A 26,797-nucleotide genomic window follows, 5' to 3' on the forward strand; every position below is an offset into this window, starting at 1 on the left:
TAGCCAGTACTGAGTGAAATACTCCTCCTCCTCTCAAATTCTGAAGGATTATTTCAGTACAGAATGGAACTACTGGGAAAGATTGAAAAGGACAGACAATGGAACCACAGCAGAACATCTGTTACAGGCAGCACAGCCAGTGGAGAAAAGCTGAGTAGGAAAAAATGAATTTATAAACCACGTTAGGCTAATTTCTGCAAAGAGTCAGTGTTAAGGAAAAAAAAATAGCTTAAGGTAGGCTAAAGTCTGGGTAGAAAAAGTAATCCAAGAAAGGAATATAGTATTAAAGCTGGGTAAGAGGTCTCTGATCTCTCTGGTCAGCAAAAGGCTACCAGTTGGAAAAGACTGAGGACTACAAGCAGTGGCCTAATTGTTGTACATAAAATGTTCAAAAGCCCTGGGGATTCCTAAACAGATAATGAAATTACCCTCTTAGGACCAAGGTTAAAGCCTGGGTGTCACAGTGATAAATAGGGCAATAGTTCCAATAGAAGCCAGAGTTTAAGGGAAGTGTGTGTTATCATTCAGGGTTCTCAAACAGCAGCACCAGAAAGTGTTGCATCTGCTGAAGGTTCAACGGGGTTGATGAGCTGAGGGTGCTGCCTACATCTAACAGCACAAGATGCTTTGTGACAGCTATGAAGTGTGAAATATGCAAGTGAGAGACATATCAACAAGGACACTCTAGAGGAACATGGTTCAACAACTATCCTGCAGATAAAATTTTCAGTATGAGCTTGGGAAATTAGTGTCATCTCAGAGGCTTCAGGAAAGAAACACTTGTTTTTACTTTTCACCAAAATTAAATTCAATAATTAAGACCAGATCTGTCTAGACCTCTGAGAATTAAGAAGAGAAGAATGGACTGAAGTTCCAAATACTGGAATTGTCCTTGCTAGTATTTTCCTTAAATGGCCTCTGGAGCTTTCAGGGAGTAGCTAGAAGTTCTACTCTTCTAATTTCAATGCACTATAACTTTATTCCTTACTGTTGTAAGGGGGAAGCCCTCCTGGACAAACTATCTGGAACCCCTCCGGGTTTTCTGCATGTTGGCGTTTTCAGACACCCATACTGAGGATGTTGCAGAACAGAGAGTAATTGCAATTGCAAATAATACAAGAACAGAACAACAAAACTACTAGAGTGGGGCAAGAGCAATCTGGGCTATGTTATCCTGACAGTGCCTAGTAGCAAATTCTTTGAGAAAAGACTGTATGAACAGGAAAAATATACAGGAATAATCATATTACAGAAGGAGGCTGCCCAAGGAAAAAGACAATAATATACTTAAAAAACATACAAATGGGGGAAACTACTAACAGTAGATAAAACCTTAAGCATTACAGGGTTGTTATTTCTCTGAGCTTCTCCAATATGCACTGTAAAGTACACCCTCCATGAAACACCACAGTCACAAACTACAATTTAATGTTGACATTTCTTTGTTTCTGAACTACTTAATCACAAAAAAACCCAGAAGCACTTCCATATCTAAAAGAAAATCATGGGCCTTCCTTTTCCTTCATATGCTTTAGAATTCCTTTCTTTTGGTAATTTCTCACTTGATTCCCCTTCTTTCTCTGTCCATACTCAGGAAACAACTGCATGATAGTGCATTGTCTTCCTGATATGCAGTATATGTACTAGGAGTGCTGTCTTAGGGATAAACTACGGTACCCCACAGAAGCAGTGCCCCCTTCTCTGCACAGCAAACATGAAAGACAGAAAAGATTATTTTGTGCCTTGCTTTGCCATGACAGAGTGAAGGAAAAACGGATAGGTCTGTTAAAACTGTTAACACTACTGGGAATAAAAGACTTGAAAAGCTTCTGAGGAAATTTTAGCTCCTGTACTATGAACAGGAATGGCAGCTTTTAAATGCAGTTCCCAGTCACAGATGGAAGTCAAACAATTCTCTAAGATCACTGAGTGGGTGGAGTAACACCACAAACAGCTGAGCTGTAACCCCTGCATCTCATACACTCATTTTTCTTTGGCACAATTACACGTTCATTTGCCAAAGACAGTCAGAGCTGGCATCATATAACATTCATGTGTAGACATTAAACAACGACTATATCTGATGCGCACACACCACATACCAAAGTTGCAGTACATAACAGCAATTCTTAAAACTGGCTGCTAATTAATTTACAAAAAAAACCACTTACCATGATTAGCCAGCTAAACAGACCTAAACCCTGGTTAACAGCATTGCTGATTTACCATTAACAATAAAAACATGTTGCCAAAACGTGTGTAATCTTGGATCTGTTCAGAAAGATGAGCTCAGAACTGTAGCTTGGGGAAGTTCGAATGGAAAGGTTCATCACATCTGTAGGCTATAACTGAACAGACAGTTTGGTGCAGTTTGTTAGCTGAAGAAATGTCAGAGGAAGAGAATTTCAATATGATTTTCAATCACTCAGAAAGATAATTTCACAGCAATTTGAAATCATCCACAGGAGTTTCAAAAGAATGGCGCAAGTATCAATGAGTTTTAACAAGAAATATGTTACTAATCTAAATAAGCAATAGTACACTGATATAACTGTTTCATTCTTAAAAGGAACCACTGGGTATCTTCAACATTAGAAGAAGCAGCCTCGTAATATTTTCTAAAAGACCCTGTGGACCATAATACATAATTAATCACACTTAGTTTAAAATTAATAGCACTGAGTAGATGTAAATGGACATAATCTTTGATTTTGAGCCTACAGAAAATGAATTATCAACAAAAATAGAAAACATAGTTTGTAGATACACAAATTGAATTTAGTGTCTTTGATATGTAAGATAAATGGAAATGGATGTCAGTCAACATACTGATATTCCAACTGATATAACCACCATGCTGATACTTCTATGTTAAATTATTTTAACTTGATACAATCAGTTGAGCAATGTGATAGAAAAGTCAGTGTGTATGTAAAATTTAATTTTACTGCAACTGTTCTTTACATATTTTTATCTTTAACCACAGTAAACATTTCTATGGTTTTAGTTTTGTTCTCAAATACATAAGGTAAACAAAATCATAAAAGAGGTTAACATTTTGAAAAATAGCCCCCACAATGGAGGTGATGTGGCTGTGTTTGATTTATGTTGGCTTGCTTTCTCTATAACCTGCCAAACTTCATTTTAATATTAAATTAAATTATTTGACTAAACAACTTGCATGCTGATATCATTGACAAAGTTTTTTTACCCTGTGATTTAAAAGCCAAGACCATGATCAAATATACTTTTTATTCTTGGCCATTTGTTCTCTTCCACTACCACTCTAGAGAGCAAATTGTTCTCACCCATAACTACACAGTCACTTTCTAAAACAAAAGAAAACACACTGAAATTGCTATAGGCTGCACCAACAGTTTCAATTTTTCAATTATCTTATTAAATAATAAATGCATTATAGTCTCAAAACATTTAAATGCACTTTTTTTTTTTTTTGGAAAATGAAAACATTTTCCTCTTCTTTGCTATGCATTTGTATTCAATTAAAGTGTAGGCTAGAAAAGAGTCAATCAGTAACATTCTTCTGCTGAAGTGAAGCTGTGCCAGGAACAAAAAACATTTCTTGGGGTCTTGCCTAGTCATAGCAGAAGAGATTTCTTCTCATGAGAACACTACAATGATGTGTTAATGCTTTCCATGATAAGATGGCTGAGTAGCAGGATGCAGGTAACTCCTATCAAGTTAAGCACACTCTCACAGCTAGCACTGAGCCTCTAACACTGCTCATAAGGGCTTCTGTTCTTCCTGCCTGCTTCTCTGCAGCATGGAGCCCACAACTGCACTGAGGAAAACGTTACTGACCTGAACCTATTGCCATGTCCTGTCACAGAGGGAATTACCCTCTGATCACATGGTCATTTGTACTTCCACATGTACTATCAGAAAGGACTAAGATGCTTTTCTACACCCAGAGGGACTCTGTTTTGGCAGTAGAATCAAGTACTTATTATTTGTGCTAATGTCCTGCTTTGGGGTAGAACAAAACTAATTCTGTTCAGTGATTTTACTTTTCAGCTAAAGGAACATCTTTTAACTAACTGCACTTTCTGAATTTAGCAGAATATTTTCACAGACAGTGTCTGGTTCTAGCAGTGATAACACTCCACGTTTAGAGTTACTACCAAAGATTGCTGTGCAGACCAAGGTCCCTGCTAAATCTTGTGTAGCACACAGAGGGGGGCAGAAAGTAAAGGCTGCACCTGCAGGGAGGAGCGGACAGGACAAGTGACTCTAAATTCAGCAATGGGGTGTTCCATCCCATAGCTGTCATATTCTGTATAAAGCTGAAGGATCACAAGGGTCAAGCCCCTTCCTTCCTCCTATTTGCTGCTCCTTCAATGGCCAGCATCTGAGGAGAACTTTGTCCATCCTGCCTTTGATCCTGAGCCCTGTGTTCCTGAACCAAGTTCCAGAACCCAGCTCCTGTGCCCAGTCTCCCTCTGTGGCTGAGTCCAGGCTGGGACTTCTCCCTGGGGGCTGCTCCCTAGCCAGGGGTGATGGTGACGTGTTGCCATGAGGGGGGAGCTGAGTTCAAAACTGGCTTTGTATAAATATTTTTATATATTCCATTTTATTAGTATTGGAATTATTTTCATTAAAGCTATTTTACTTTTTTTTCTAATAAATAAGTCTCCCTTAATCCCTTTCTCTTCCCCTTTGGGGGGGAGAGGGATTAACAGAGAGCATCTGTTACAGGTCCAGGGGTGGTCCTGACCCTAAACCATGACAGTTACAACTTTGAACACCACACTAATATCTGGGACCATGCTTGGTTTTCTTCCTTTTTTTTTGTTTTTGTCTGTGAGCCTCTTGTTGAGTGGTATACTCTAGAGGTCATTTGCATATTAGGAGGAATTTCTTTACTGGGAGAGTGGTGATGTATTAGACCAGGCTGCCCAGGATGGTGGTGCAGTCCCCATCCCTGGAGGTGCCCAAAAAGCATGTAGATGTGGCACTTTGGGACACAGTAGCGGTCACGGTAGTGTTGGGTTGACAGTTGGACTTGATGAGCTGCAAGATCTTTTCCAACCTTAATGCTTCTCTGGACAATGAAATAGAATGGAGCCTCAGCAAGTCTGCAGATGACACCAAACTGGGAGCAGTGGCCAGAGGGTCATGCTGCCTTCCAGAGGGACCTTGACAGGCTGGAGAAATAGGCTCGCAGGAACTGCATGAAGCTCAACAAGGGGAAGCACAAAGTCCTGCACCTGCACAGGAACAAGCCCAGGCTCGTACAGGCTGGGGGCAGCCCAGTTGAAAAGCAGCTTGGCAGAAAAGGACCTGGAAGTCCTGGTGGACAGCAGGCTGAACATGATCCAGCCATGTGCCCTTCCACAAAGATGATAGATGCTATTCTGGACTGCATTAGGAGTGTTGCCAGGAGGTCAATGGAGGTACTTTCCCCTCTCCTCAGCCCTAGTGAGGCCACATCTGGAGTATCGTGTCCAGTTCTGGGCTCCCCAGTACAAGAGAGACACAAGACATACTGGAGAGAGTCCAACAAAGGGCAAAAAGATGATGAAGGGACTGGAGCATATTTCCTATGAGGAAAGGCTGACAGAGCTGTAACTTCAGCTGGAGAAGAGAAGGCTCAGGGGGCTTTCACCAACGCACATAAATACTTAGAGGGTCCGTGCAAAGAAGATGAAGCCAGGTTCTTTCAGTGGTGCCCAGTGACAGATGAGACAAAAGGCAGTGGGCACAAACTGAAACACAGGAGGTGTCATTTGGACATGAGGGAACACTTTTTTACGGTGAAGGTGACTGAGCACAGGTTGACCAGGGTTGCTGTGGAGTTTCCACCCTTCAGAGATATTCAAAAGCCATCTGGACATGGTCCTGGGCAACCTGATGGAAAGGGGCCCACATTTAAAGTAATTTTACAGATCTCATACTCACATCATTTCATTATGGCTGGACATATAGAGAAGAGTATAGGCAGTAAAACAAAACAGTAGCAAAGCACAGAGTGAAAACACAGTTTAAAGAGAGAATTAAAAATTTTAAAATACATGTAATACTTACAGATACTTTTAAAGCTAGGCCAGTGAAGAGAATGGCAACCTTGAAGATTCAAACGTAATACATACGGACACCACTTCTGCAAAATATTTATTACTGTTTGGTCCTGAACTTTATGCTTCACTGATGAAAAGTTGATCTAAAAATTTAAACGATTGATGTATAATTCAGTACTGAAAATAGGTCGTACATACGAAATAGACATGATTATGAAAATCACCAGTAAGTACATCAAGTTCTATGTAAACACTGAATCAACAGTCTGGAAAACACAGAAATGTCTGTGTATTGCATACATAAAAATTCTGGACAGCTGATTAAAAATAGTTAAGTGTAGAGGAAGGATGTCTGTAGTTTTTATGAAGCTGAGGCAAGTCCTGGACTGCCAAAATACATGTCAGAAGATTATGTGCAAAGAAAACTGTTAGGTTTTAAATTTTTTTTTTAAACTTTATTTTTTCCCTTTAAGATACATAAAATCCTACAGTTCCTAAAGACTTTTTTTCTTAGTTAAGGGTCTACTAACCCATCAAGATATCAAGCCTATGTAATCTACCATCTTAGTTTTAGTGGAAGACTCCTCAAGTAATTAAGCTGCAGGCTGAGGATATATTGAAGATATATTTGACTAAAAACATTATTTTTCTTAATATCTGTCAGAATTTCAAGTTTAGGAAGCATTAATAAAAATTACTAGAATATAGTTTTAACAGTCTATGTGCTGAATTTTTCAAAAAAAGCAGGAAAACCAAAATACAAACATTTAATAATAAGTATCTCCTTTTCTTCAGAAGTTCTTTTTCATGCCTTCTTTAGATTTGTTAATACAAAGACAGATTTTTTTTTTACCTTTTTGTATAATCTGCTACAGGTACAGTGCATTTGTTTGTTGTACGTTTCACAATACACGTTTATTACCAAAACACTTTGAAAAATCCAGACCATTATTTCTGTGCAGAATGCTTGGAAGTGGTTACAGAACCATGAAGCCAGGAGTTCAAAACTTTGCGCAGTTTTTCGCTTTCTTATTAAGATTTTGTTCTTCTTGCATTAAAATTATCAGAACTTTTCATCCTAGTTTCATTAAGATCATGAACTCAGCACAGTAACTTAAGACTAAACCTGATAAAGGCTCCAGGCACCTACAAGCTGGGCACTACAGTGTCTTTTTAGGATTTGGTGGCCAGGGTAGTTTCAACAATTCAAATCTGAGCAGAGACTCTACAAAATATAACTAGTAGCTATGTACATGAGAAGGTCAGTTTGAAGAAACTCACACAGCTGCCTAGAACCAGACAGTAGGAGATGTAAGCAGTGTGAGATGTAAGCTGAGCGCTCCAGAGCAATGCCAGTGGTGGGGGAACTGCCCCTGCCTGCCTTTCTAGCACCCTTGGCTCCCAGCCCTTCTGCACCCTCACACAAAACTCCACAAATCACCCAGCTCTTAGAGAAAAGAGAACAATCTCCTTGATCACCATCATCATGAACTCGTAGGTCCAAAAAGTAGATGCCTATCAGATTAGACAACCCCAGGGGATGACAGAAGATGCACAGCGTCTTTTTGAGAGACTAAAATGTGACTATGTCATGTTTGAAGTGCCTATACATTTTTTAAAATTTGGCCTTAATCTTTCTCTGCACTGCTGATAAAGAGCTATATGTGAGGCAAAGATACAGAGGCAACAGGAGTATTTGCTGAGGTGCCATGGCTAGTCTTAAACCACTGCCTACAGACTGGGGAGCCTTGAGATAGTCCTTCACACCTGAAGCCTCACGCGCACTACTGAGGGCAATAGTAACAAGCAGTGTGATTTTAAGTTCAAGGCAAAGGCAGAGAAGCTATTTCAGGTGTGGCCTCAGACAAACCATGGTCACACCGTCTGCATTAAAAGGCAAACTGACTGAAATGAGTGTGCCAAGGATTGGACTGCTAAAGTAGAAGAAACAGCAGTACCTTGGACACTGACATGTGCTGTGGAGACACAGTGAGCACTCCAACAGCCCCAGGAGTTGATGAGTAGGGAAGTGAGCTGGTCTGCACCACTTGCTCCAGGGATGGCAGGAAGCTCTCTAGAACAAATGCAAGTATTTGCTACAGAGTATCTGTAACTGAGTTTACCTTCTCCTTCCACATTAGTCATATAGAGGTTGTTTAGATTCCCTAGGGAGCCTATGACACCTCACTTAACTGTCTAAATTTAGTGGGCTATAGCCAAGCTTCAGTGGCCGATTCTCTTTCAGTTCCACTGATTTATAATGATATAAAACAGACAAGTACACTTGAGTTATTCCTATTTTTTAATTCATGCAGCTGAGTAGAACAAGTAATATTCTAGGATAAAACTTTTCTCCTAGATACCTAGCATTCTTAAAGTAAACTACCTCCTTGCCTTAATCTTTTAAAAAATAAATTGAAATAATGTATTGAAACTGATTATTTTACTTACATCACTCCATAATGAACTGTTCTGAGTTAGCAGCATCCATGTCTGGCTAACTTGAGCACATCTTGCCAGATCAACTAAGTTTACATAACGGAAAACCTAAGTCAGAAAAAGACACGTACATGATATTAAAAACTATTCAGTAAGAAGTACTGCTGTACCAAATGATACATACTCACCTATCCCAAACAACAAGAGCTATTTCCAAATTGAATATTTCCTTTTTAGGAGTTTAAACTTACCTTTTAAAGCAGAATGTCAATAATTACTCTCATTAACAGCCTTAATAAAAAGCATGAAAAGACAGCTTTGCTTAAAAGCTCATAAAATTCAAGCTATAATAGAGAATGACAGGGATGTTTCAAAACAAAAGATTTTTCAAGGACTATAAGCAGTTTCATTTCTTCTATATGAAAACAACACTTGTTAAAATACTTCTCCTAAACCTATTTGAGACAATATAACTCAGGCTAATGCTTTGTACCTTAAATATAGTGCTTTTAAATACAACTTTAAATTGCCTATAAATGGTTTTTGTAGTTTCTATGGTAGAGGTCTTTCTAATTTAACTAGTACAATTTGATAAATACATCGCTAAATCTTTAATCTTGGAATATTAAAGTCAATGTGTGCTATTATCATAGAAAAAAAATACAAAAGGTATACTCGTAGTTCATTTTACAGAATTAAATATTCTAAAATACACTGCTGCCACTAAGCAACATCTTGCAAAATTAAATTCCAGCATTCCCAAAAGGTCTTGTCCTGGTAAATAATCTTAGACAAAGCAATCTCAGGCCATAAAAGTAAGAGACTGAATGAAGATAACATTTAGCAAGCTTCTGCCTTAGCTCCTCACCTGCCATTTTTATGATTGTGTCAAACAGTATTTCTGCCAACAGAATGCTAATGTTTCATCTTAGAAGAAACTTGGTAAAATGAAATGAGGGAAAATATGGTAAAATGTACTGTCTCTGCTATAGAAGCAACTATGCATTATATTACAACCATCTGAATATGTAGAATGCACTCAAAGAGCATATGCAGAATTTTATATAAGACAGCTGGATTATTTACATAGTAAAAACTCCCATATCCATAATCATTTGCAGAACTGAATTACCGTATCATATGCTAAAATACAAGTATCTGGTATGAAATGCAACACTTAAAATGTGCAGTTCTAAGTATGAAAAAGAAATCATCTGAAAGGAATACAGTTAATAAAATTCCACATCATTTTTCCTAAAGCAATCTTTATATAAAGAAAACTTTATGCTTGTAGTGTAATTATTTTCATAACTGCGCAGTAACACATCAATGGCAACAACTTAAACCCAGCATGGTAACTGGCTCATAGCAAAAAATGAAAAGGACTTTGTAATTTTAGCCCATAACCTGTCAATGAAGTCAATTTTTTTCTTCTTAATATAAATTTTCAAAGAGCTTAGCACTTAAGATATATATTACTATAAGATGCACCTGTAAGATGTCAGAGCAAGAACATAGCAGAGATGCTACTGTATTTTATAAACGATAAGTTCTATAATAGTTATACAACTTCCCAAACAAGAATGCATACCATAAAATCTGTTTTTCATTATAGCAGTATATGAAGTATGACTTGAAATATGCTCAAAAAAAAATGAATGCATACTCTGTACAGAGTTCACTCAAACTATACAAAACAGAAGAGAAATCTTGAGTCAAATAGAGGCTTTGAGACTCAAACAAGTGTTGTACTCAGAAGCAATACACATAAAGCCTCTGTAAAAGTAGGGAAATAATGCAAATTTTGTTTCACTTCTAGTAATCAATGTAGCTAAGAAGTGAAGAAAGAGTGACTACCAGTGTAAGCGTAGAGTGCCTGAATTACCAAAGTGGAGGTTATCTTGGCTATACTGAAATATTCTTTTTAACAGATGAGTCACTAAAAAACTGTTAGAATCAAAAAGGGAAGTTGTAATAAAAAGGATGCTTAACTAAAGGAAGTATTCCTTCCTCAGGATAAACTTTTATCCTGATTATGTTCTTTGCAGTTCTACTGGAATGAATAGGATCAAAAAACATATCAGCTAGAATCCATTTTTATCACAGAGATTAAGTTCAATTAAAAGAAAAAAGCAGAAATATCAAGAGTATTCTACCAAGATTTAAAAAGATTCTCTGTTTCAACCTACAGGAACTTCCCGAAGGCTGTAGTTTCTTCAGCTCGAAAAGAACATGTCAGGCAGGAAAATTACTGATAATGTGTCTTTTTCCACTAGCAGTTAATTATACAAGTAATACATTCAAGCAACCTGCCGGCTACTCTGTATACATTGCTGTCCTATAACCTGTTTATATTCACCTCATAAACTACTTAAAACTATATTAAAAGTGAGGATTTATGATTTTTTTATTCTGGAAGCTTGGAAGCTTGCTATAGCCATACTAATTTTAAAGATATTTAGGTGGTTCAGAATGCATTTGGGGGCTTATAAAGATTTTTTGAAGTACAGAGATGTGTAGGCCCTTCTTAATAGCAAATTCCTTCTGCACACCTCATTCCTTCAAAGACTTGTGTCCCATGTTGATTATAGCTGGATCCATCACAGTCTTCTCTAACCAAAAGTCTGTTTAATTTGGACATGTGGATTATTTACTTAACTTCAAAACACAATCTAATTTAAAACTCGAAGGAATTTTGACACAGCTCACAAAAAGTATTCTAATAAATGGAACTGTATGACTTGTTAAAATGAGAAAAAATATTGACTGTCTTATTATTAATTAACAGGGTTTAGTTTAATATTAAAAGAACAAAATCAAGACTTTTAATTTTACACTCTCTTGCTAGCAATCTTTTGAATTTTCTGTTCCAAAAAGGTCTGTAGAAACATTTATTTCACATTAGGTCAAGACCACAGTAACCAGCTTTAAAGCACAGCAATCATTTTCTGTCAATAACTCAAGGTTAGGATACTGTGGTATCCCTGACTTTTTTAGGAAACTGTAATTTACAAAGCAAATGGTTTCAAGCTGGCCCTGAGGACAGATTTTATCCTAGTTGTTAAGACAAACCGACAGATTTTTTTTTTTGCACAGGAGCAGAACAGAAAGCTGCAATAAATGATAGCATACTAATAATTATATTTACTAAATATGCTGTCATTTTGAAGTGATCCACTGTCAGATAACATCTACAGTGCCAGAGGCAATAAAGTCTCCTTATCACAAGTTCCAAAACTTTGAGAAGTTCAAGCACACTTGATTTCCCACAGCCTGTGAATGGTCAGAGCAAATGCAGATCTGGCCTGGAGGAGACAGCACCCGGTAACTATCTCCTGTTGAAGGAGATGGTATCTCCAAGCTCGTCCACCAAAAAGAGCATGAGGATTCACAGAGGGAAAGAAAGGAAGAAAGAGAAAAAGAGGCGAGGAAGGGAGACAGGGAGAAAAGGGAGAAAGGAAGGGGGAAAGGCAGAAAGAGGGAAAGCAAGCAAGAGTGCTTCTCATTTCTGCAGCAAATGGTTAGGCACTCAGCTAGTGGGAAGCTCTGGTATGTGCCAGCAAACGGAAAAGCTCTTTCTGCACTTCCTCTATCAAATAAAATAGTGACAGCTCAAGAAAAAGAAACCAGGTGACAGCCATACTGTCTGGATCAAGGGAGCTGCATTCTTTTTAAATACAGAATAGAAGCATTTCAGTAGGCTTCCTGTTTCTCTGTAATAATTTTTGTTCCCTTTTTGCACATTACATACTCGAGGGTCTCCTCCAGGGCACACAAGCAATGGACCCCATTGCTCCCCTTTTTTTGCTGTTGTCTTTTGTTGATTCCAGGCTTTAACCCTCCATACTCCAACATAATCCAAGAGAACCAGCTCACATTCCCTGTGGCCCAACTCCTCTTGGGATAGCTCCCTGGGAAGAACAGGAAACTGCTGTGCCCTTGTGCACCACAGCACTCGCAGCATACTCCAGGATGGCTCAGTTTGTCTCACCAGTGCACCCAAAAAAAAGGAGAAGCAAGGTGGCAAACCCTGTCTACCACACCCACCAGTTACCACACAGAATCCTCTGTTCTTGCTTTGGCTACTTTCCTCAATTATATCCCAAATCTATGTTCTCACTATCTCAAATTAATGTTATTCTTTTCATTCTGTTCAAGACAGAAGTGGGTGGCGTTTCGTTTCTGGCATTTTTGTTGCTTGGTTGGGGGTTGGGGGAAAGCAGGGGGCAGGAACAGACTGAAAAAGAGGGGAGATGATAGACTGGATGAAATTTTGTGGCTGCTTCTTTCTCCTCTTAGAATGTATGAGGAGGGTTCCCAGAAAGACCTGCTCCTACCTCCGCCTCACTCTCTGTGTGCAAACTGCCAGTTGACAGCTCTGTGGGCTCAGTGAAGCCTTCAGAGCAGTGAGTGGACTTCTTTGATAAAGGCAAAAACTTAATTCACATTTCCCCACAGATGGTGAAGGGACCAAATTTTGAAATTGTGCCTAGAAGGATGGTACTAATAGTTCCTCCTTCCTTTACACTGAAAAAAAAAAAAAAAAAAACCCAGCAACTGCTATACCCTGTTTGCTCTAAAACTGCCTATGGACTCTCAGGCTAGAAAGGGAGAGACATGTTTCATTGTCACACCTCGGTAAGCTTAGCCTAGAGGCACCACAGTTCAGTGACCAGCCTGCACCTGCAAAAACAGGCATACCCACTCTCACTTCACCCATTTTCCCACTACATGTTGCCCATCTCCTCCCGTGTGCCCAAATAACTGCTCGTGCAGCCACACAATGAGTTGGATTAAGGAACGGATCCAGCCGTTGACTGATTCAGAAAACGAAGAAAATGGAAGAAAATTTTTCAGACAGTTCTGTTCCCTGATGTGGTTCATATAAATTACTGTAAATGAACACAAAGGGGAGAACAGTGCTGGGGCAAGAAAGGGTAAATGGGAGTAACAGGAAGGCTGGGACAGCTTCCCTCCAGTTAATGCTGTGGGTCCAAGATCCTCAGCAAAACTTCAAGTTCTGAGGAACATGAATATTGAAACCTTGAGCATTTTCACAGTTAAATGATACAGAATGAAAATTTTAAGGATATCAATTTTACATCTAGGTGATAAACTCCTACCTAAGCTCATTTTACATTTTTAGATCCTTTAGTGAACTGGACAGGTTCTTCCCAGAAATAATATTATGTTACGTACTAAAAACTTTTTAATTTCCTGTGCTGTAAAGAGGGGGAAACAGAGGGACACTACCATAAGAAAACAGGACTGAAAAAAAAATATTTTAAAATTATTTTCTATATACAAGTAAGAATAAAAAAGTACATTTGATTTAGCTCAATGAACAGGCAGATATTACATATAGGGATATGTGAAAATGTGTACAGACACTAGTTTGTATATCTTGTCTTTAGGAGTACAAATTTACACATGTATACTGCTTAAGATACAGAATTTTTACATTTCTTCATCTTTACCTGTGTGCTCAGTCACAAGAAAATAACTGTAAGAAAAAGCATATTCCTGAATGGGCATACTGCTAGTTAAAGACCTTTTTAATTAATCAGCAGATTTGAAAATATTCAGAAAATGTTATTGTTATTTATTGTTTTCTCAAAATCCAACAGATATTGATCACACTCTATTAAAAAATTAAACATTGTCACTACTACAATGAAGTTTTGACTAACATTTTCTGATATATCCACCTTACCCTAGTGTTGTTTTTCATTTAATTACCTCTTGTGATTTTTCACTGCACTGATATAATCAGTTTTAATTTCTTTTGACATACAACTTCCTTAGCTCTACCTTTTGGATTTGGCTTTTAGTTATGCAAATACTATTTAAATACAGAAAAACAAAAATAATTCCTCTTTCTACACTGACTTATTTATTTATGGATCATAGGAATATAGCTTGAAATTTGTGTAAATTATGTATTTTTCTATTTTTTTATTCTTTTAGGTCATTATTTCCTATTCAGATGAGTAGAATTCTTACTTCCTAGTCTCACTTCTCACTTCCTACTTCATTCTCTTTGTAAACTCACATTAAAATATAAATTATGATGGGACTGAAGTCTGAACTGGCAAACTACCTTGCTTTTCAGCTCTAGACCTCAGAGATGGAATTGCTCTAGAAATGGAAGATACCAGTATTTTCTGCTAAGCCACTAAAGTAGCACATAGTTTGTTTTATACAGAGTATAAAATTAAATCTCTCTCTTTCTCTTTCAGTCTCAGCTTGGAGAAGCTTCTGGATGTCAGGATGGGACATGCAGAATACGATCAGGTGACATTGAGGGAAAGAATACCATTGCCATCCTTCAGAGGATTCCACCTGACTCACAGTGAACAATGCAAACAGGAACCTTCCTTTCCACTGCACAAACACCCTTTTCAACAAAGCATAATAAACACTATGAAATATACACATTAAAAATTACACCAACTACCACAAACCTGTAATAAGGCTTTTTCTGGTAAATGGGATGGTTTATGTTTGGCAGTAAGATCACTTGATTCAAAACAGCCTGTCTGACTTTCCATTGCCAAGCTCTGAAAAAGATGGTTCAAGAGAAGTACAATTTTATCTTAATAGCAGGTTCAAACTTTAAAATACACTTGAATATTCAAAAAAAATTAAATTAAATTTCTTAAGCTCAACTAGGTATTTTCAAATCCCTCACATCTACAAACTTTTGTAACTGCTATTACTGAAAATAAGCATAGTTTTAGGGTGCACCTCATGATTTTGCACTGTAGCAACACAATGTAGAAGCATAGGAGACCATCTCCGTTTCCAGACTAAAACACTGTGTACACTAGTTTGTGCACACAGTATGACAGAAACATACTCTTAACACCTGGCTTTTTCACAGAAGTCATCAAAAGGTCACTACTAAAATCTCTGTGATGTTGTATTGCATCCAACAATGTATACTACATGGATGATACTAAAGCATCTTTCATGTATCAGCTCAACATAGGGATAACACTGAATCACATTTTTTGTCTTTTATTTTAGCTCTAGAAACAGAAGACTTGCAGGAGTTATAAAATGGTTTTTCATTTGAATATTGCTACAGGGAAGTGAGGAGAATATAAAAGAAAGCAGAAACATGCAGGAAAGGAGAAATTAGGAACAAAGAAAAGAGGAAGGAAGAAAACAGGGGGATAGGAAAGCTCTGGCTTTTCTAGAACAAAGTGGAAGTAATGAGCTCTAGATTTTAACTTCCCATTCGGAAAATGTATTTGCCTCTTAGTAGCAAAGTGAGTTCTTCTGGCTTATTAAGTTTATTACATATTATGATCACTGATTGTTTAATTCTGCATTTTAAAATCAATGTCATCTAGATTATCCAAGTTACCCACAAAAGACTGGTAGATATGACATAGGACTGGCAGAGGATTCTTGCACTTCTTGAGGTTTAAGCTGGAGGCCTGTCTGGTTTAGCCTTGCCTGAGATATCTCAGGGTGTGCTGAGTTACACCAAAAACCTGTTTAGGTGACTTAACTGCACTCAAAATGCCTACACAAGTGTACACAAAACGGAAGTACACCATCAAAAATTGTGGATTTGGTGATGCGCTTTCATTTATACACATTCTGATCTAACTATGGAAGTCAAACCAGGCCTTGCAGTTGCTATTAAGAATGGAAATAATTAAAGAATATTATTCCCTAAGAACAGCCTGATATGCTCCAGAAACAGGATATCTTTTGTGCACTCGAGCCAGTCAGACTAATATTTTAAGACACCAGGAAGAACATCTGTGGGAGGGAGAAGAAGCAGCTGGTTTGCACTCCAACCATCCTACAGCAGGGGAAGGAAAAGGAGCCAAGCAGTGGGAGAACTTTATCTCTGTGTGTGCAATTTTGGAACCCCCATGCCATCAGCAGCTGCTGGGTCTTACAGCTCTCATCTCTCCACTTCCCCACACGGTGTCTGCTGAGCACCCCACCAAGCTCTGGCATTCTTTTCCTTGGGAGAAGAAACCTTCCCAGAAATGAGAAGAGCCCTGTTTTTCACAGTGAGACCAGTCATGGCTGCTGGTCGTGGGGCATATGAGGCTGTCCATGTGTTGACTGCTCTCAGGTGATCACCATTTTGCTTATCCCACACTTCTGGGGAGGAGATGAAGTTACTGAGGATTCTCCTCACTCTGCAGGAATCTACACCTCTTGGACAGTGGTGGCAGGGACCCAGAGGCATCATCTTTACCGATTATCATCTCAACTGGTAATACTACCCCTAAGACACCAGTCACCTAATCCAAGCCAGATAGATCACTGATAATCCATAACAACATTCAACCCTCTCTGATGCTTAAGATATGACCAAACTTTTACCCACAGAATACAGAGGTAACAATCTGCTTCCCAGAACAGCATAAGGACAAAATAGTAGTATTAGCAGTAGTACACTGAAATGCTTCCTTTAATATTGATAGAGCTGTTTTTCCATAACAGTTGGAATTAATTGAGTTACTCTTTAAAGACAGAGCTTACTATATTTAAAGTATTATACCACATACCTCAAAATATGCTTTTGTTTTCAAAGAACTGTGGGCCTCTTCACACCAAGCTCTCAAAACAGAACTTAAATATGTCTTGTTAAAGATCTGTTGCAGTTTCTTTGTTGCCACTGAAAATACACGTAATTATAACCATTTTGAGGACCACAAGTAAGAAAAAGTATGTCATTTAAATGCTTTAGATGAATGACTGTCTATTAAATAACGTTTCAACAAAACAGCTATACAATTCAGCTTCTTTAAGGAAATAACTTTTTACAATAGATATAATTAAGACCATTGCAATAGGTACTATAAATGCAATTGAAATAAACTGTTCTTCACAGCCACTGAAATAAAAATAGGAAGAAATAAGTGCAATTTTCTGCAGAAACTTAACTTAAATTCTGTGTAATTTATTTTTATATAGCATGTATTTTCTTCCTTATGCAAAGCAGCTATATGGACTTACACGTCGTTTTTTCCTTGTGAATCTGCACCCACGTGCTCCAGTTCTGTATAATTATTCTTAATATTTGGATGTTATAATGGCCTATTGCTAGAACCATCTTCTGCTTTGCCTTTTTTCTTTTGTTCTTTCTCAGCAGGTTATATTTCATCCATCCTCTGAATTTTAAAAGAGAATGAGTCATTTAATATGGCTCCCAACCTGAGTAAAGTAAAATCTACAAAACTCTGCAATTTGCTGCAAAATACTAAACGGACAAGTTCAACAATATAAACTCCTGAATAGAACTGTTTGTTATTTATAATTTAAATAAAATGTGCATTGATAATATTTTCAGTAGGAATTCATTCACTCATTTCAATAAAATTTCTGCTTGCTTTTAATATTCTACAGTACAGAGCAATAAAAACTTGCTTGATTCCACTAAAGACTAAACACAGCCTAGACAGATGTTCACCAAGGCTAACCCCAGTACACCCTGTAAATCTTCACCTCCCTACTAGTCCCGTGATACTTAATAAGGGTTGACACCAGTGTTCCTATGAGAGTTGTATCTCGTACAGAATTAGTGTTCTATGCTTTTCAAAACAAAGTAGCCCAAAAGTATCTGTTCTAAATGGAGGATCATGAAATTTTTATATACATGCTTATAACAAAGAGATCAGTGAATATGTTTATTTATTGTGATTATCATATTTTAAAATGTATCTATGGATTATCCCCATTTTTAAAAGGAAACTGTAGATTATTTAAAGTATGAGTTACCTACTTCAAATCATAAAGAAAACTTTATGAGCAGAAGAGAACACAGATTTTTTACTTTTAGACCCAAATGAAAATTACCCTTTCATTCCTGGGTATACTATCATATTCTTGGCAAATAGAGTTGAATAAAGTACAGAAATTACAAAGGACTTTGTTCAAGTCTGGAACAGGCAAAAATTCAGAATTTACTACTTTTAACACAGAATAACTTTGCTGAAGAAAAATAAACTCAAACATAAGTTTCTAATCTCTCTGCATGTTGTTCTATTAAAACAAAAATGTCTTCCTCCCAGAATGGAACTACATAAATATTCCTTTGGTAAAAGATTTTTCCTAGGATGTTCCTCAGGTATATGTAAAATGCATATACTTACCCAAAATACAGCTTCATTAAGTTTCTGCTGTAAAAGTCCCATGCTTTGGTACATAACTCTCCAGTCATCTAAACAAATCATTGACGATTTGTTATATTATTATTGTACTTATCTTACAATGTTTGTTATATTATTATAGTACACAAGACAGTGCTATATTATGAATATTAAAAAATCAGACAAAAATATGAAACCTTATATATTCCATGTTGATTGTTGAACATTTAAATATCTATTTTTGAAGAGATGAATGTTCAAGTATAATTTTCTGTGTAGAGTTAGAAATACTTTGCTACCAAATTACACTCCTGTTTTTATGCACAGAAGTTAAAGGAAAAGCTCAATTAGTGTACAAAACAGAACTAATCTGTGTGCTTGAGGGAAAGCTCAATAACTGAAACTCAGACTTTCATCCCTCTTATCCACTCTACTCATCAGCTGTACCCAGCAATTTAGCATATTAAACAAATACTCTAGCTATGCTTTGCAAAAACCTTTTCATGATCCCTTTGTATGTAAACCATCTACCATATGATTCTAACACACAGGTAGTTTAATAAACCTGTTTCGGCTTCTACCAAATTAAAACTGTGTAAGCCTATGGGCTAGGAACACCCTTGTAGAAGAAAACACAGTCCTTTGAATGTGGAAATAGCAGCTGGTCCTCAGAAAGTACTGGGTTTTGTCTAATTAACTGTTCTTACTCCTATGAAAATCTATGAGAGGATTTGATATACATTTGTATATTTGATACACATATTTTATATGTCAACCATTCCACTTTTAGACTGATTAATATAATACTTGACTGGTTGGTAAAAGAGGAAACAGATGAAATGAAATTTCAGCAAACTCACAGTACAGAAGTGCTAAGAGAAGACAAAATATACAGAGATAACTAAGAGAAAGATCTGGTCACACTGCATGCCAGCTTACTGACTAAATTGCTTAGACTGCTTCCTTGCATGATCACATAGCAAATGTCTCCTTCTCTACATGTTTTAAAATAACAGTTTTTCTTTTCTACAGGCCTAAGTAAAACTAAATAATGCAGAGAAAAAAACCACACTATTAAAACTAGATTCATATTTATGTGGAACTCTTTTTTAAATTATGAAACAGGAACTAGTTTTTCCCTGCCATACACCTAGATGCTATGCTCATCTCTGATGGCATTATGTTTTAGAGACAAATCAGTATCAACAGAAAGAAATGCAAAGTATATTCCTTGCATTAGCTATAGAAGAGTAACATGAGAATACTTAAAAACAGAACATGAGTATTCTGTCCTAAAAGATTTGTTCACTGCATAGGGTTAATGCAATGTTCAATGACTTTTACCAGTTGTCCACCATCTAGTCCAAAAATAGTGTTCAGGCAAGTTTCTGAAATCTTCTTTAATTTGGGGTGTAAAGACAGATCAATACACATATACCTGTAAAAGAGAAGTAAATTATATTAACCATATTAGTATCCCCACAAGAAAAGGCATCTCTTCTCTGTACCTAACAGATTACAGTTACATGTTATGGTCTTATAAAGTTATTATTAAAAGACTAAGACCTACATCACTTTCATTATAAGTACCTACAGCAGCCATTTTTCAAATGTGTTTACAAAATATGAAAAAAAAATAATCAGGTTTTATTGCTGCTCTTAGAGCTATGTGTACGTTAGAGATTTATACATTCCAGGTAATTGGACATTTCCTATCAGATTATACTGTTTTAGTTTTTATCTTAATATTGACTGAAGAGACATTTCAATTTTTCAGTAGCTGGAGCAACGTTTCCTGCTGTTGCGGACAGACCATGCCATGTCTAGGTAAGTAAGTTGTTTTGAAGTTGCCCATATTTTAGAAACCAAAGCCTGCTCCCATTTAAGTCAATCACAATATTTTCTAAGATTCAGGTGTAAACAGAACTAAATCCTTTGTCTTTTTAATCTCACACTGTGATAACTTCACTTTAAGGGGTGAAAGAATCCACCAAAAAGAGAAAATATGAGAAATACTACAATTAATGATTCAGTGCTTGAAGGCCACATCCCTGGTTCATATGGGCAAATATACTGAGGGGAGCAATGAAGTTATAACAAGTAATACTACCCCAGTTTTGATTATCACAAAAGTAAGGTTTAATATATCAACTAAACAAAGAAAAGCACTAAATCTAGGTTACATAGTCTTATTGTGTTTGCAATATCATATGCCATTAACATTTGAAAAAAAAAAAAAAAAAAGGCAGCATTAACATTTAACTTGCAGTCTACACGGTAGATGCTGTGCCAGTAGCATGTTTTAAAAGTGCAAGTTCAGTACAGTAAATCACATAGCACACACACAGTTCTTTAGTATTTACCACGTGACAGCATCTAGTCCCTTTTCCATTATTTCTCTGAGCTTTTCTTCTAAAAACCTAAGTGGATCATCTGGACGCATAACAATTACACCACAAAGCAGCACCTGCAAAAAGAAACTCCAGATTAATGCCTCTGTGTTAACAACAAAGTAGCATCTAGATATGAAACTGTTACAATAAACACAAGTTTGTTATCATCTTTTAAAATATCATAAAAGAGAGGCATTGCTTTTCATCACTTCCCTTTCATTCAGTTTTTAAAGGTAGTACTGCATGTACTGGCATATTTCTGTTGTTAGATTTCAAAGCCCTGGGTTTAGGATAGTCATAAAGTATATGGTATTTCTGTAACAAGTCCTGCTTAGAATACAATTCTTTTTAATGTGCATTAAAGAAGGAATATGTAGAAGATTGGATAATGTTATTTACTGAATGAAAACCAGGATTTAAAACAAGATTAATCCAATGGATTAGAGAGTATGTCAGATGGGAAGCATGGCCAGAAATTGATCTTGTAACCACTATTGAGAACAAAATGCAGTTTAAAAAAAGATTTCCTGTTCAAGACTGTGTTATCACATTACTTTGTATTGCCTTTTAGTAATAACATACAATAACCAATAAACCATTTTTCTCATTTTTCCCTTTCAGATAAAGGACAAAGATAAATTTTTTTTTGCATTGTGAGCTCACATACAGCAAGAACATCCCAAGTATATTGGTTCTTAAAAGTTTATCAGCAAATTGCTGTTATCTAAGTGAATATTTAATGGAAACTATACACTAGAAGGTTTTATGCCTGTTAAAAATTTCATAACATGACTGCATATCTTTAACTAGACATTAATCTACATGAATGTAAAAGATGCTGGCCTGGGACACACTCTCTTGTTAATATTTCCCTCTGTCTGTTATAAAGGAACTAGCTTTTATAAGTTATCACAAAAACAACATCCGAGTTTTTAAATTTTCTTCTAGCCCTGACACTTAGAGAACCGTTTTTCTTTGCCCACTTTTCACTGCCACCACTCCCCATGGTGCAGCTGGATGGTACACATCTAGATGTTGTCATTCAGTCTGCTCTGGCCTCTGTAAGCTCATCATCACAATTCCGACTATGCAATTCACCATCCACTCACGTTTAGTTTTCCCAAACAATGGCTTTTCACCTATACATTCAGTGGGCAGAAATACTTTCCGCATTTTCTAACATCCGTATTGATTCTGACTTGTTATTACTGTAACACAGCTGGTCTATATAAATATAAAACTGAATTTTAAAACCAGAAAATATTTGAAGCAACTGCTACACGTTTGATGGATAAAGACAACACAATGATATATTGGTTTACTCACTGTGCAAACTCAAATGATGAAACACTGCTTGCTTTCAAGACAGGGCCCCTTGCTACCACTACATTAATGTTGAGCATGGGCTTGAATCCCTGTCAGGAAGCATGGTGGGAGGACAAGGGAAAAGAGGAAGGCTCTAACCCAAAACTGCACGATGGCTGTAGAGCAGAACAGGCTCAACACAGAGGGGAGAAAAGGCACCCACCCTGTCAAGTGCGACCTCACTCTGTAGCAGCAGAGAGCAGGGCAGCAGGTAGAGGGAGCAGCCTGAGAACTTCTGCATGCTGCAGAGGCCTTTCATGTGCTAATTAGAAGACTATAGACAAAACCAATCACACAGAAAGGTAAATTGGAAGGCATCTCCAAGGGCTGTTGAACAGAAGTTGTGGATGCCCCATCACTGGAAATGTTCAAAGTCAGGCTGAACGAGACTTTGAGCAACCTCGTCTAGTGAAAGACATCTCTGACCACAGCAGGGTGGTTGGACAAGATGATCGTTGAAGGTTCCTTCCAACTCAAACTATTCTATGACTATGTTAAGATCAGTACAAGAAGGCAAAGAAAAACATTCCTTTATGTACAGGCACAACGAAAGGCAACTGTCTTCAGTTTAACACTTTGAATATTTATAACACTAATCAATACACTGATTCTTACCGTCTCTTCAATCTTCTCAACAAAAATGTAATTTATGAGGTGTATCTTGATGGTTGACTATATTAAGCAAATGTCAGAAACAGTTCACTCATCATTGTAATTCATGCCATATAACATCATTTTAAATACTATACCGGCAGTCAAACGGCTTTCATTACAAATTTTCCTAAGGAGGGATTTCCCAAAGCCAACCCCAACGCTGGTCGGCTACTCCCTCTGCTGGATGAAGTCACTGTCTGCCATAAGAATGCCAGTTTTTATGATATCAGGTTTTATCTTTTTTTCCCCCTTTTTCAAACAAACTCAAACAACTATTTTCCTTTGGATGTTCTGAAAGGTCTCCACCAAAGGAAACGCAAACTATTCTACCTTATACTGGAGTGCAAGGCCTCTGTTTACCATTTGAGAATTCCTTTGTCAAACTCAAATATGGAAGGAATTGCAACACCTGGTCTCTCAGTACTCATTCAGATACTCCTCAGTAATGCTTGGGCCAGGTGTAAAATCAAAAACAACTAAGCTCCACAAATCTGGCTATTTCTATTAGACTTCTACAAGACTCCCAGCAATCTGAAAGAGTCTAGCAACAACTTTTTCAACCTATAAATTTTATTTATTCAGAATAGTAAGCAATTAAAAATATACTCATACACCAAATGATCATTAGTCACAAGTCATTGCAACCTCCAGATAACCAACTACCAAAGAAGTATTAAAAAAACCCAAATCAGCATAACAGCTACAGTGCAACTAAGTTATCAGTCTAGAATTAAATACTTAGGTTAGGTTTTTATATCATAGAATCATCACAGAATGGTTTGGGTTAGGAAGGACTTTAAAAATAATCTAATTGCAAATGCCCTACAACAGGCAGGGACACCTTCCACTAGATCAAGTTGCTCAAAGCCCCATCCAGCCTGGCCTTGAACACTTCCTGAGAGGGGGTATCCACAGCTTCTCCAGGCAACCTGTCCCAGTGTCTCACCACCCTTGTAGCGAAGAATCTCTTCCTTGTATCTAATGTAATCCTACCCTCTTTCAGGTTAAAGCCATTACCCCTTGTCTTATCACTACACTCCCTGATAAAGAGTCCCTGCCCATCTTTCCTGTAGGCCCCCTGTAGGTACTGTTCTGACCCAGATGCAGGACCTTGCACTTGACCTTGTTGAACCTCATGAGGTTCACACAGGCCCACTTCTCAAGCCTGACAAGGGATCTCTGGATGACATCCCTTCCTTCCAGTGTGTCGAACAAGCCACACTGCTTGGTGTCATCTCCACACTTGCTGAGGGTGCACTCAATCCCACTGACCATGTTAACACCAAGGATGTTCAATACCACTGGTCCCAGTACTGACCACGAGGAACACCACTCACCGTTGGTCTCCACTTTGACATCAAGCCCTTGACCCCAGCTCTTTTTTGAGCCCAGCCATCCAGCCCCTTCCTTATCCACCAAGTGGTCCACCAGTCAAAACCCATGTCTCTCCAATTTAGAGACAAAGTTGTCATGTAGAACAGTGTCAAATGCTTTGCACAAGTCCAAGTAGATGACATCAATTGCTCTTCCCTTATCCACTGATGCTTTAACCCCACCACAGAAGGCCACCAAATTTGTCTTGGCATGATTTGCCCTCAGTGAGATCATGTTGGCTGTCCCCAGTCACCTCCTTAGTTTCCATGTGCCCTAGCATAGTGTCCAGAAGGAACTGCTCCATGATCTCGCTGGGCACAGAGGTGAGGCTGACTGGCCTGTAGTTCCCTGGGTCCTCCTTTTTCCCCTTCTTGAAAATAGAGGCTATGGTTCCCCTTTTCCAGACAGGGGCAACTTCACTGGACTGCCACCTCTTCTCACATGTGATGGATAGCAGCTTAGCAACTTATCTGTTGATAGTATTTTGTTGATAAATGTATAGCACCCAGCACAACATGATATCTTGAGTCATTATTTAGGTTTCTAAGCATTACAGTGATGATGACTGTTATACAAAGTGGTAGATTAGATCAATATAAAAAAAAATTACCAAGAAAGATATGGATTATATTATTTTGATTTGTTGATAGAAATGTGTGTTATTTCCCATCCTTGTACTTCCACTGTGGAAGATGTGCTGTTCACTGTGTATTCAAACTACACTATCATTTATACATTTTAGCTATTCCATAATACCTTGCTTAAATGTAAATGCAGTGTTATAAATATTAAATATTTTTTTTTTCATGTTTACCTGCAATAAGAGACTACACACTAAAACCAGAAGCATTTTGCAAAGACACTCAAAGCCTGCCATCCTCAGAAGGAGCTCTAGCAAGGTGGGCAGCAGACCAAAGCAGCAAATTAACAGTGACAACGAAACTGATGCAAAACTGTGACAAAATGGTTGCCAACTTAGTCTCTTCCAGAGACCCAGAAAGTCTGGTCTGCTGCTGCTATTCATGTGAGGGGAAGAGGAGAAAAAGAGGAGGGTGTGCAAGGCACATCATGAGGCCATGACTGGCCGTGAGCTTCAGCCTTCCACTAATCCAGAGTAGAAAGCCTGGCTTCTCGCAAAGGCTTCTCTCTCCCAGCCATAATCCCATTCCTCTTCCTACCACTTTAGCCATTTATCCTTCAAGGCAAAATTCACTTGGGTCATAAGACAGAAAAATCTTTAGCCAGCTCTGCATCCATATTTAATTTAAATATTTAAGAATACATCTACAAACAACAGTGAAAGTCATCATATGCATAGTGTTTGCAGGATCATTTTGCCTGACTTTTTATGGACACTGTCTAAAGTAAATCTGGATGAGACCTGAAAGAGAGAAATCAGACAGGAACACTCAGTAATGTAACACTCACACTCAGCAGGGAAGTCCAAATGATTTGGACAGTTACTTGGACTCCAGCTATATGCTGACCATGTCCAAACCACAACCTAATCATAAAAAGTCTTAAGCAAATGGCCATTTTAGAATTCTATATCCTTAATTTTGAGAATATTTGTATAAATATCCATAGGTCTTGGCTTAGCTTTGATGTTCCTTAGTATAGGGAGCAGTAGCATCTCATTTATGTTCACACCAAGCATACTGTAACTTCATAAAGAAGTTAAAATGTGTTAAAATGAAATAAGAAATATGGCTAGATATCAACAAACACCAGCCTCTAAAAAATAAGAAAAATTATAAAAAGAACTTAACACAGCCTAATTTTTAACTGGTTCTTTTAAGAAAATCTCTTTACTCTTAACCATAACTCTTCCATTTTTAGTTTATTAACTTAATGCCACTGTTGCTATAAAGGCATTTATTACTTTTGCTTGGAAATGTAAATATGAGCTATTTTTGAAGTGCTAAATAAAGAAACACACCTCACATAGATACATCTTATCTTGTGCTTTTTCTGTGCTTAAAAAAAAACAATGATCAAGAGACAGACTCTCAAGAGAGGTACTCAGTCTGTGTGGCAGAGCTGCTCTATATTATTCTAATTGGCTCAAGATGTCTGTATTAATGTTTCCATGGAAATCCTGGCTGTAAGAGCTGCTTACAAATGGGGTCTATTTCTGGTAGCTTAAAATTATCAGGATGTCTCTTAAACTTGCATTTGTTCATGGTGCCTGCCTTTCTTATACGGAAACCAAAAAACAGCTGCTGCAGATTCTGGAACAGGCCAAGGTGAATGTGACAAACAGGGAGGAAAATACAGAAATACAGAGTCGGGTAAGAATCCTAAAAGCAAAACGACCAACCCCGTTTTCCCCCCGTCCTTCACACTGTGACAGTTTCAGTGTCTTAACATTTCACGGAGGTTTATCTCCCCCCGTGCCCGCCCGGCCCCG

At 37.6% G+C, this 26,797-nt stretch overlaps 1 protein-coding gene across 1 annotated transcript in view; it reads right to left on the reverse strand.

Annotated features, from left to right (window-relative positions):
- The window catches only part of LOC103780365 (F-box/LRR-repeat protein 13-like), a gene marked incomplete at its 3' end in the record, with an annotated part of 41,516 nt that extends 17,061 nt beyond the window's left edge, over positions 1–24,455 (reverse strand). Inside the window, exons 1-9 of the mRNA XM_008948035.1 lie at positions 24,351–24,455; positions 20,965–21,068; positions 19,946–20,039; positions 18,605–18,672; positions 17,469–17,623; positions 17,018–17,127; positions 14,942–15,037; positions 8,490–8,585; positions 6,046–6,181 (exon numbers count right to left, since the gene is read on the reverse strand). Coding sequence (XP_008946283.1) covers positions 6,046–6,181; positions 8,490–8,585; positions 14,942–15,037; positions 17,018–17,127; positions 17,469–17,623; positions 18,605–18,672; positions 19,946–20,039; positions 20,965–21,068; positions 24,351–24,455 — 964 coding nt within the window. The remainder of the gene's footprint in view (positions 1–6,045; positions 6,182–8,489; positions 8,586–14,941; positions 15,038–17,017; positions 17,128–17,468; positions 17,624–18,604; positions 18,673–19,945; positions 20,040–20,964; positions 21,069–24,350) is intronic.
- Between the last annotated feature and the right edge of the window lie 2,342 nt (positions 24,456–26,797).

Source organism: Merops nubicus, unplaced genomic scaffold (assembly GCF_000691845.1).
Source record: "Merops nubicus isolate BGI_N331 unplaced genomic scaffold, ASM69184v1 scaffold4869, whole genome shotgun sequence".
NCBI classification, from domain to species: Eukaryota; Metazoa; Chordata; class Aves; order Coraciiformes; family Meropidae; genus Merops; species Merops nubicus.